At 42.8% G+C, this 11,813-nt stretch overlaps 2 protein-coding genes across 6 annotated transcripts in view; one reads left to right on the top strand and one right to left on the bottom strand.

The window, feature by feature from the left end:
- Nucleotides 1-6: 6 nt before the first annotated feature.
- Nucleotides 7-6,650, bottom strand: LOC116695623 (neogenin). 3 transcript variants are annotated; one of them, XM_032526025.1, is made up of 9 exons: nucleotides 6,425-6,650; nucleotides 4,523-4,850; nucleotides 3,385-3,423; nucleotides 2,966-3,274; nucleotides 1,502-1,807; nucleotides 1,033-1,305; nucleotides 900-941; nucleotides 522-603; nucleotides 7-434 (listed from the first exon to the last, which is right to left on the bottom strand). In XM_032526025.1, exons 2-9 carry the CDS (start codon nucleotides 4,551-4,553, stop codon nucleotides 272-274), a joined length of 1,245 nt encoding a protein of 414 aa, XP_032381916.1. In that variant the 5' UTR covers nucleotides 4,554-4,850; nucleotides 6,425-6,650; the 3' UTR covers nucleotides 7-271. The 3 variants fall into 3 exon arrangements, with proteins under 3 accessions (XP_032381916.1, XP_032381918.1, XP_032381917.1); XM_032526027.1 differs by having other exon boundaries at nucleotides 7-410; XM_032526026.1 differs by lacking the exon at nucleotides 6,425-6,650 and having other exon boundaries at nucleotides 4,523-4,885.
- Nucleotides 6,651-6,750: 100 nt separating this feature from the next.
- The window catches only part of LOC116695588 (capping protein, Arp2/3 and myosin-I linker protein 3), a 43,263-nt gene continuing 38,200 nt past the window's right edge, over nucleotides 6,751-11,813 (top strand). For all 3 annotated transcript variants that reach the window (XM_032525945.1, XM_032525946.1, XM_032525944.1), the window contains exon 1: nucleotides 6,751-6,969. In XM_032525945.1, the coding sequence (XP_032381836.1) occupies nucleotides 6,912-6,969 (58 nt within the window). In that variant the 5' untranslated portion in view covers nucleotides 6,751-6,911. The remainder of the gene's footprint in view (nucleotides 6,970-11,813) is intronic.

Below are 11,813 nucleotides of genomic sequence, written 5' to 3'. Positions count from 1 at the left end.
ACAGGGGGAAAAGAGGAGCTGCAGCAATGTGCAGTACAACAAAAATATGTTCTTTGAAAATGAAACCACATAAACTTATTCTGGTACAATCTCTAAATACAATTATGAACCTGAAAATGAGCACTTTAATATACATGCTGAATGTCGCTGAACCCCTTAAGCTTGGACTGTGTTGACATGTGACCTTCAATCACTACTACATCAGTGACTGACTGGAGTACCTGATAGCTCTCAATATTTTCTCTATGCTCCAGGTAAGAGTGAGTCTCCTTTAAGTGCCAGGATATAACTGTTTATCCAACAGACTGGACATCTCCATCCAGGACAGGTCCCACTGTACTTCTGTCACGTCCTGTTTGGTCGCAGGACTCTCCACTGCTGGAAGCTCCTCTTTGGAAAATGACCAGCACCTACGGGTGCCAAGCGTCTGGTAACTTCATACAAATACAATCATCAGTGAAACATTTGCCCAACTGTTTGGAAGATATTGGTCTGAAGATTTTAAAGCGGCAGTGACTGACCTGTAGTGACGTACTAGCCAAACAGTTACAAGGATGAGGAGCAGAGGTACAACTGCACATGGAACGATCCATTTCCAGGAGCCTGATGAAGAAAATAATATGCATTTAAATGTGTCGGACAACACTGCTTGATAGGTTAGATGCTTATGTTATAACAAAGATTAATACATCGTTTATCAACCATTAAACCCTTTTTTAAAGGGACAGTTCACCCCCAAAATCAAAACTACATATTTGTTCTTTTAAAAAAAACTTGAAAATGTTCTGATTAAAAATTGTCCAAAAAATAAAATCACGATACATGACATTTTTTCCTCCCAACCCCTAATAATTATTATAATCATTAAATTATGTTTCGATAATACAAAATCATGTTACCACTAATGGAGTTGGCTGTCCAATCCGTTGATGTGAAGTTGCCTAAAAGACAACAATTGACATCTTTCACTGATCCACTTTGACTAAGCAGAATGATGAATATTATCAAATGTAATAAAGCCATATGTCTGACCTCGATCAGGTCTCACTGATAACCAGCTCTCTGGACTCTCCAGCTTTCTGTCCTGGGACGCACACTTGTAGAAGCCTTCATCTTCCTGTGTCACATTCTCTAAAGTCATCTTTGTTACTCGGTCTGAACCGGAGGAGCTGGAAGTGACGATCTCTGCTCCATCTTTAAAGAAGGTTATTTCACTGTGATTGCTGGTCTTGTACTGGCAATACAAGACCACGTTATCACCCTCAAATACAGGGAAGGAAGGGGTCTTCAAGATGATGGCCCCATCTGTGGGACAAAGACAGCAGACGTGATTAACAGATAAAATTGCTTCACTAAAATACCTCTCATTATCAATTCTATCTGTTGTAAATAAAGTCACATACCACATTAATACCATTAGTCTGTGATTGTTGTACAACACTGTCCGTTGTATAGTTTTTTTTGTGTCTCCCCCAGTTTGTCCCTGTTACACAAGACTCACCGCTTACTGTGATGTGGACTGCGTTGCTGCGGCCCTCGCCGCCCTCACACCAGTACAGTCCACTGTTCCCGCTGGCAGCAGTGAACACACACGTGTCAGACGTGCCTGCGCTTACAGCACCCCCGAGTGGTGAACATCGGTCAGTATGTGAGACCGTGTTCTTCACTCCACGGCCCTCGGGGAACCGCCTCAGGATCCAGCTCGAGGAGTTGGTCTGAGAGCCGTGGCACTTCACAGTGAAACTCTCCCCACTGAAGAGCTGCCTGGTGCTGGGAGTCAGAGTCAGGAGTGAGGGAGGAGGCAGCTCTGGAGGAGAGAGATGGACAGAGGGAGTGGAGGAATGGAAGCAGACAATCAAAGGTGCTGTTCTTCCATACAGACGGATTAGTACGATCTTGTTTTACCCACGATAACCAGAAATGCGCTGGCAGCTCTGTATGTCCCACATGGCACTATCATCATTATAACTACATATCTATGTAAAATACTGCATTACAATTCTCACAACACAACAGTAGATGTATATATGCAGTATATTATCGCCATACTTGTCTTAATTGCAGCAACATGCATAAATGAGATAAAAAGCACTCAGGCACTCGGACAATCACTCAGAGATTGTACAGTGGGCTTGACTTATTTTATTGCAGAGGCTGTAATGCCCCTTTCACCTTGAACGCAACTCAATTTTATTATGCTACACACCATTCTTTTGTTGTTATTTATCTGTTTTAAAATAAGGCAAAAATATTATTCTTTTTGAAATTTTTAGTCATGTGAGGCCAGGTCAATCCATCAATCAGGCCAGGTCAATCATTCCCCACTTTGGTCCAGACTGAAATATTCCAACAACCAATGGAAGCATTCCTTGTAAAGTTTCTACAGAGCTTCATGGTCCCCTTTTGACTTTAGTGATCCCCTAGTCTATATCCCCGACGTTCCACTTCCACCGAATTATAGCCGGATGTCCGTTACATTCCTCTTTCTTTGTATTGGAATTTTAAATTCTTGAGGTGGTTTGGGCATCTGATAAGGATGTCTCCTGGGGGCCTCCCAAGAGAGGTGTTCCAGGCACGTCCAGCAGGGAGGAGGCCTTGGGAAAGACCCAGGACTAGGTGGAGAGATTATATCTCCAACCTGGCCTGGGAACGCCTCAGGATCCCCCAGTCGGAACTGGTTAATGTGGCTCGGGAAAGGGAAGTTTGGGGTGCCCTGTTGGAGCTGCTGCCCCCACAACCCGATACTGGATAAACGGACGAAGATGGATGGATTTCTGAGGACTATGGTTAACTACTCCTCAGATCTCTGCAGGGTAAATCCAGGCAGCTGGCTAGTTTTCTGTTGCATGTGTAAAACAACTTTTGAACGTACACATTTATGTACACCCTTTCCATTCCTGTGTATTGTTGTGTGCATGCGGGAGAAACCTGAGGCCTCGCTGCAGAGGTTGTAGCTGCTGCTCACCTGACACACTGAGTGTGGCCGGCTGGCTGAAGAGCACCACAGAGCTGCGGTTGCTCTCCCACCGCTCGGCTTGGCACCGGTAGCTGCCCGCGTCCTCTCTCGTTACCGTGGTGATGGAGTAGCTGTCACCTGAGACCAGGTGCCTGGGATTGGAGGTCGAGGCAAGAGCGGCGCGGGGTTTGTGCTTTAACCACTGGTAGCTCCACGCAAAACTGGAGTTTGACTCCACGGAGCACTGCAGCAACACGTACTCACCGAGGTAGATGTTCGACCCCGGAGGCCACACAGACACACTGGCCTTTAGAGTCTCTGCAGGAAAATGGAAACTCCATTATGTTTTGTTTTTTTCATTTTCATGCTTGTGCCAAATATGCTGTTAGTGAGAGTGACAGGTCTGTGTTCGATGTCTTCGCCAGTACCTTTAGATGTAGCAACTTGGAGAACAAATGCAGCTACACCTGAAACACAGAAAATATTCCACACACCAGTGGTGAAATGTGACAAAGCACATTACCAAGTACAGTACTTAAGGTATTGAGTCTTTTCTTTTCAGGCCAATTTCTACTTCCACTCCACTCCACTTCAGAGAGAAATATTGTACTTTCTACTCCACTACATTTACCTGACAGCTTTAGTTACTTTACAAATAAAGTGCTTTACATAGTTTATGAAATACAACGTTTTATTATTAAATAAACTACCCAAAAATATACAGGCCTACAAGCACAGCTGACATGATGAGACCATTAAACATTCTCTTCCTCACACACATACACACACACAATTGGTCTGCAGGTTAAAATCAATTGCATTCGCTGTTGTTTTCGGTAAATGTATTATATTGCAATGAGTGTAATTAATTTATAATATTCATAATTAATTAATAATTTAAAAAAATGTGATTTTATTCAAACGGGGACAATGCACAATTAAACAATAACCTTGCATAAGAACAAGGAGAGATGCATTCTACCAGGCTCCACACACACACACACACAGAGAGAGAGAGAGAGAGAGAGAGAGAGAGAGAGAGAGAGAGAGAGAGAGAGAGAGAGAGAGAGAGAGAGGAGAGCTTCTTATGCCTTAATTACTGGAATCATTACTGGACTGTTTAGACAGTATTCATCCCCATGGGAACAGAAGGAATGTACACACATTTGCTGTATTTTCCTGTTAGACCCACATACCTTACAGACAGCAGTGTAACATAGTATAGCCAACACAACGAATTTGCAGCCCTGTCTATATCATTTGCATTAGCCCAATTCAGATTCTGGCTGGTGCACATCATTTTAAATTAGCAGTGCCTGAAACTCCCAGCTGCAGGCTAAGAGCCCAGTCAAATTTATAACACTGCATACCCAACGGATACACTGATATCTGCATCAAATAGGAGTACAGCGTTGGCTCTAAGTCGGCACTGCACTGACGCTTCCACATGTTTTATCCACCAGTAGGAGACTTTCTTTAATGGAAAGAGATATTTATTCTAAGTCTTTCAAGTAGATGCCACTCACTGGGTTAAAAAGAGGCAAGTGTGTGTCAGTCTGTACTCACCCAGCAGTGAGGAGATAAGGATGGTGTTCATTCTGTCAAATGTCCAAAATGATGGGTAGCTCCTCTGCAATTTATTTATAAAAATAAAATAAAATGACAATAGTTACGATTTTGTGATTTCCACTACATGAAATGAGAATTTAGAAGTCCATTGTTAGTTGTTTTTTTTTCATTTTTGAAGCTAGAAGACAGAAAATAGTGGTCTCTCTTTTCTTTCTCGCAGATTCGACTGACTATCACAGCACAACAACCATGGACACAGATGGTCATCTTGGTGGAGACATTTCCTTCCCCTGTCAGGCAGTTATCAGGCGGAGCCATCAGACAGCTGAATCCAGGCAGGGGACAGACAAAAAGACAGAGATCCTTAACCACAATACAGCCACTTTCCTATAGATTCAGCTGCTCTGTAAAATCTCTCCCATGTCATTATAATCACCAGCATCATTTATTGCACACTGTATGTAACCTTCCAAACTTGTTGCAGATGGTACAATACATTTTTCGCTATTTCTGAGTCCCACACTATGCTACGTTTGGCAATGCTGAAAACAATTTCTGCTTCTCACAATTGTATTTGGTTATATCTTCTTATTGAGGTTGTTGGTTGCTTTTTTGTAAGCCCTTGTTTGCTCTATTTATATCCTACTTTGCTTTTCAGTACTTGTTGACATTGATACTTAACGCTTTTGGGAGCATTTTCATTTTACTAAATTTAATCCAATCAGTTCCAATCAGATAAAGTTTTTGTAAATTAAATGAGGGGAATAATAACCCCCGGTCAATTAGTTTCTTTGTCTTTTGAGCAACGCTAGCAGCGTGCACTGTATATGAACAGTCTGCCCACTTTGGTTTGGACTAATATCTCAGTGTTGGATGGATTGTCATGATATGTTATACACACATTCATGGTTCCCACAGGATGACTCATAATGACTGGTGATTGTCTGAATTTTTTTCTGGCGCTACCACATTAGGACAAATGTTTGTGCAGATATGGTTCCTAGTCAGATGATGCATCCTATTACCTTTTTGGATTTCCTGGTGATGAGGACAAAGGTTACATAATGTGGTTTTGAGTGAGTCTCAACCATAGACTGTATACGTTCTACGGTCTCAACAAAATATTGTACACATTCATACACCCCATTTTAAAAACAGTTTCATCTAATTTAGGGTCATCCTCAGGTCAACATTAAAACCTGTCCAATTCTTTGTTTTGTGACCTAAGTGTTTTGACTGTCATATGTTGCTGTACCGTTACTTTTAGCAAATGTTTATCATGCTAACATGCTAAACCAAAGACTGCTGGCTACCATGGTCTACGTGGTGAACATTACACCTGCTTAAATACATGCTAATTAGCACGTTAGCATTTTAATAATGGGCGAGCCGCATGGTTGTAAATATGTTAGCATGCGGAATATAGCATTTAGTTCAAAGCAAAAGTGCAGCCTCATAGCTGCAAGCATGAAGACGTTAGTGTATTACTTTTTTTTTATGAACAATACAAGCCCCAAGAGAAAGCGAAAATTGCTTATGGTAATCTTAATTAAATATACTGTAGTAAAACACCAGTAGTCTAGTTTGGGTTTTTGCTGTTCCTAAAACTTTTTGCAGCCCAACCAGTGTCCAATTCTTTGTTTTGTGACCAAAATGTTTTGACTGTCAGCCATAGCTGTAACGTTATTATGTTTTAGTGCTTTTTAGTAAATGTTTATCATGCTAACATGCTAAACCAAAGACTGCTGGCTACCATGGTTTACTTGGTGAACTTTACGTACACCTGCTTAAATACATGCTAATTTAGGCTTCCTTAATGGTCATGTTAGCATGCTGAATTTAGCATTTAGCTCAAAGCAAAAGTGCAGCCATAGCTGCTAGCATGTGTGTTTTACTTACTTTTTTATGAACAATACAAGCCCCAAGAGAAAGCGAAAATTGCTCATTGTAATCATAATATAATTTTTTTTTAAATATACTGTAGTAAAACACCCTTAGTCTAGTTTGGCTTCGCGCTGCTCTTTGAACTTTTTGAAGCCAAACCACAGTGCATTTCCTGTGAATTTCTAACTTGTGCGTACTCTGTGCTTTCGCAGGTAACTAGCTCTGCTTCATTATCCCCCCGTGATACCCGCCTCCTCCTCATCATCAATCCCTCCACCTATCCACCCCTCCCTCCGCCTCCCGTCGCTCCCACAGCCAGCCCAACATCCACAGGGTTTCTTCCAGGAAGCGCGTCGGGCAGTCGGATACTCTGCTGGAATGCTTGGGAGAGGGACCATCCCTTTTGTCCATTTGCGAGAGAGAGAGAGAGCCAGTGGGGAGGAGGTGAAGGAGAGGAGGAGGAGGAGAGGAGGAGGGGTGGCGATAGGAGAGAGGAACAGACATGGCTTCTAAAGAGATCCCTGCCTCTGGTTTCCTAAGTGTGAGCAAGGATATCACAGGTGGGTAAAGACAGCCGCGCCGTTATTTTGCTCCGCGTTAGCCTATGTTTCGTTTCGGGTTATAACCGCGGTCAACCGTGGTCAACCCCGGCGTGCATACGTTCAGGCTCGGGATGCTTTTCCTCCGCGCGTCTAGCGGAGGCTGCGACCGAACAGACGCATTGGATGATGGTCATGAGCTACACCTTTAGTCCTGGAGCTTTCCGGGCTACCTTTTTTTCTTCTCAGTGCATGTGAATCAGTTAATGTGCAGATGAATTATGTACAGTGCAGAGAAATATACCTTGTTACAAATCTGCCCTTCGGGGAGAATCAGGTTAATACAACCCCAAGGCTTAGGCCAGAGAGGAAAAGGGGCGTAGTGGAAATAATAGTGTGTGTATTTGTGGGTCTCATAACGTTTTGCTCGGCACGTTTTTACCAACAAACCTGTTTCAGAGTATGGTTTCCTCTTTAAACCTGAACCCTTGGGTATTTTATCTTTGTTTTTCCTGCCTATAACCTGCTAGAGCGCTATAGTGATTGCCTTGTGCGCGTGCGAAAGTGAAAAGAGAGGGACTAATAAAGGCAGATGTTCACTCTATCTTGCCAACAAAATGCATAAGCTAACCCGCGACAGAATGCACAAATATTTATTCTTTTTTTTTTCCATAAACAGCAACAGCTTACATCAAAGTCACAGCACAGCCTTGAAGTGAGTCCGTGCACAAGCGCATGCACGCACGCACACGCACACACGCGCACACACACACACACACACACACACACACACACACAAATGCTCAGGGTAGCTGCTGCGTTAATTACTCCTAATGGCTCTATTAGGCGCACTGTGATGATTAAACCAGTGGAATCCCTGCCTCCTCATTCAGTCACCTGTCAGGCACCTGCACCGCCTCCTCCTGCCTTGCCTGCACTGACTGACTGACTGACAGGAGGAGCACCCAGGGGCACCGGGGCCCTCATGGCCTGTAGGCTTGCAGAAGGTCACCTGAATGAGACTTCATCTACTCCTTGAATGACTAAGATTATTCAATGTTTAATCAGTGTTTCATTAGTCTCGCATTGCTTGACCTTCCTCCACAGCGCTGCGGAGGAGGGTCTGGCTAGTCCACACTGCATTCTGGGATAGGAGAAAAACATGCTCTGGTTTATTGGCATTTCTTTAAACCAATCACTGTTGTCGTATGCGTTGCTAAGCGCCGGATGGAGCAACGGTGCCGCTGCGAAGTAGCCTCGGGAAGGAACTTGTTTTGGTGGAACGTGTACGTTCAGAAGTTGTTTTAGTCGTGCAACAGAATAAGACAGATAGTCTTGCTAGGTGTCTGGATGTAGAGATCTGAGGAGCAGTTAACCATAGTCCTCAGAAATCGACTGTAGTTTAAAATTCCAACACAAAGAAAGCGGAAGGTAACAGCAGAATTTCTGGTGGCAATGGAGAAATCCCAGAAGGGGAACGTTGTGGATATAGAATAGTAATTTATAAAGTGAAATAAAAGCCTGAGAAGGTCTAGTGGGGCAGTTAAGAATAAAAGTTAAAAAAAACTCTTAATCGCATTCACACCTGGACGATGCCCACTAGTGTTTCATAGTTACTGTATTCACTGATGTAGAGGTGATGAAACTAGTGCCGGTTTGTTTTTAGAAAAGCACGTATGTATTAATTTTAGGCTTGGAGGCCCCATCTTTCTTTTAACATACAAACACCTTTCTATTCTGCTGCAATCATACATTTGAACAGTAGAGAAAGACGTATTCTTATCCAGTAATGAAGTAAAGGTATCAAAATTTAAAGTGTTATTAGCTAAATGTAGCCTACCCAAATTGTCAAAAAAGTACATTTCTTTAACAGTCTCACCATATTTAATTGGATTATCATTAGTTTATTCTAGAATATATATCATTTTTACTAAGTAATCATTTTCCTTAAAGCAACTATTGCTGACAGATGTTGTGAGGTAAAAAGTACAACAATATGTGCACTTGAAGATATGAATAAGCGCACCTGCACGGAGAGAAAAACTTGCTTAGCTATCCAGAGTGACTGCATCAACTCGGCTGACAAATCCCAGCGTCCCTGCTTTGGTATTGATTTGCTCATAAAGCCGTCAGTGGAGATGGTGTGCAGCCACAGTAATGGAGAGGCTGAATCATGTGATTCCAGCCAGCGCCTGGATGTTCCGGTGATTGTGTGTTGGTGCCGTGTGTTCCCACCCCCTTACGGGATGGCAGTAGCTCAGTCAGTAGGGAGTTGGGTTAAAAACTAGAGAATTGCTGGTTCAAGTCCCCATATGGACTGCCAAGGTGCTCTTGAGCAGGGCACTGAAACCCCCAACTGTTCGGGCTGCCTTTCCATGGACAGCCCCCTCACTCTGACATCTCTCCATACAGGTGCTGAGCATCTCTGTGTAACAACAGAGTGTAAATATTAATTTCCCCTTGCAGGATTAATAAAGTATACATTATTATTATTATGCTATACAAGTCAGGGGTCAAAGCATTGACAGTGATGCTGTTTGACAGGAACGGTTCCCAGTGAATCACAAGCCTCTTTCTGACCAGAGGGATTTTTAAATAAAGTTCCTAGAACCCTTTTTTTCTCCTGTTCCGACTGGACCATTTTGGGGATTATTAAGTTCCTCTGACTGCAGTTCCTGTATCTCTTTCAGCTCCTACTTCAGGACAGGGTCGTTCCCTTTTCCGCATAAGAACCCTTAAGGCCGTTATATGGTTGTGCGTTGAATCAACGGCGTACCCCCCGCAGACCCCTCTGCTTCTACACCGGATAACGCTATAGCCTGACGTGCGCCTCTTGAAAAATGTAACTGTGGTTTTGGTTGCGTTGCCCCCACCCCCCCCCCCCCCCGACTCATTTCCTGGTTCTCCTTTTCCATAAAGAACATGAAATCAAGGAGAGGGTTAACTTTCCATGCTACAGTTTTCGTACCGTGGTCAGAAAGAACAGGGGAGACACTTTGACGCATTCAACCAGCTTATATGTTAATGCTAGTTTAACTTACCCGTCGTTTCGTTTGCCTTTCGCGCTCTGCTCTTCTATCTTCTTCCATTATATTAATTAGGATCATATTACGCGGGAGCATTCATCTTCTGTGTTTCTCTGTTACGTACTCCAGCCTGGTCTTTAAACACCACCATCGTTTTTTCCGCCTTTATTTGATAGGACAGCTAGGTGAGAAAGGGGAGAAAGAGGGAGAAGACAGGCAAGAAATCGTCTTGTCGGATTCAAACCCTGGAGGCATAAACCTCAAAGTATGGTTTGTTGTTGTATGTGGCGGTAAAGTCAAGTGACGACGCTATGAAGACCGTTGCCGTGCTTCATCACTCCCTTACCCCTCCTACCAGTTCCTACGACCACTTGGCAAAACCGGTTTTGGGGGAGAGTAGTCAGTAGAACTGTTTAGAAGCGGACTGGTCCTATAACTACGTTCCTGTGACTACTTGGTCGGTAGAAGGCTTATAAACACTGATGCTCCGACACGGCTCATGTAAGGGAAGAAATGACACTGAAGCATATTGTGAAACCATTTTCATTGTACCACAACATAGAGTAGCCTGGTGATTGCGCTGGGGTGAACTCATTTAGCGATACAGAAGAACATTTTTGTTGTATTACAGTGATGAATTCAGACTACTTCCTGCTAAATGTCCATTAGGGATGGGTACCAAACTTAGCACCGAATATATAAAAAAAAAAAGCTCTGTCATTCAATACCAAATTTCAATACCCATGGAGTAAATCTCATCATCTGCGTCAGTGAGCCAATAAGCATGCTACATGCTTGTACCAAGATCTAATAATGCTGCTGATTGGCTGTCTGTACATACAGAGAGACGGGGGCTCACGTGTGTTGTTTTTTTGAGTGGCTTGACTACACTGTGCGTTACGGCTGGGCAATATCACAATATTGGGCAATATCACCAAATTTTTGACCAAATGCCTCAATGTGGATATTGCAACAATATTGTAGGGTTGATTATTATTGCTTTCTCAAAATTTTTTTACAATTAGTTTTTAGATAAATAATCATCAGTAATTTGGATATAATGACTAAGTGGGTAAAGGTAAATAATAGAACAGCCAACAGTCTAATAAGTTCACTTTACTGTAATGCAGATTTTTTAAAATCAGAAAATAGCATTTATGCCATATCCACAATCTAAGATATTTAGTCTCATATTTCAATATCGATATAATATGTTGCCCAGCCTTAGTGTGCGTCACATCGGATTTTAAAACAACGGTATGGAAAAAGGTATGGTTCAGGAACCATATTCATAGTATCTGTACCAGTATCTTTATTGAAAATATTTAAATGACAACCAGCCCCTATCAGGTAACATACAGACTCAGAGTTCATTGGATTATGTTTTCATCTGGAAATGCCACGACAGGTCTGTTCAAATGACAAGCCTGACATATCGCTCAGTTATTAGATGAAGACATGAACAAGGCCTGTCCACCCAAAGGTCAGGGGGATTTAATGCACACTTACAAGTCTGACTTAGGGCTGGGGCGATATGGAGAAAATCAAATATCACGATATTTTTGACCAAAAACCTCAATACGCGTTATTCCATTGACAAGACCAAAGTGATCTGTGTGTTTGGTCGTTGTGAACTGCGTTATCATCGCAGCACGTCTAGTCTGAAATACCACTTGACCCACCCCTCCCCCCCCACCCCCGGCAAAGTATTTTTTCACCGTTTTATTGATGGACAGTATTACATTGTGTGAGAGGTTATTTGCATTTGCTCCAAGTGAGAATCTTAGTGTGAAATTGATCACTACAGTAGGCTATATGCTGGGGGGGGGGGGTCTCAAA

This window comes from Etheostoma spectabile, chromosome 9, assembly GCF_008692095.1.
Source record: "Etheostoma spectabile isolate EspeVRDwgs_2016 chromosome 9, UIUC_Espe_1.0, whole genome shotgun sequence".
NCBI classification, from domain to species: domain Eukaryota; kingdom Metazoa; phylum Chordata; class Actinopteri; order Perciformes; family Percidae; genus Etheostoma; species Etheostoma spectabile.
This window is presented reverse-complemented; position numbering and strand designations above follow the sequence as displayed.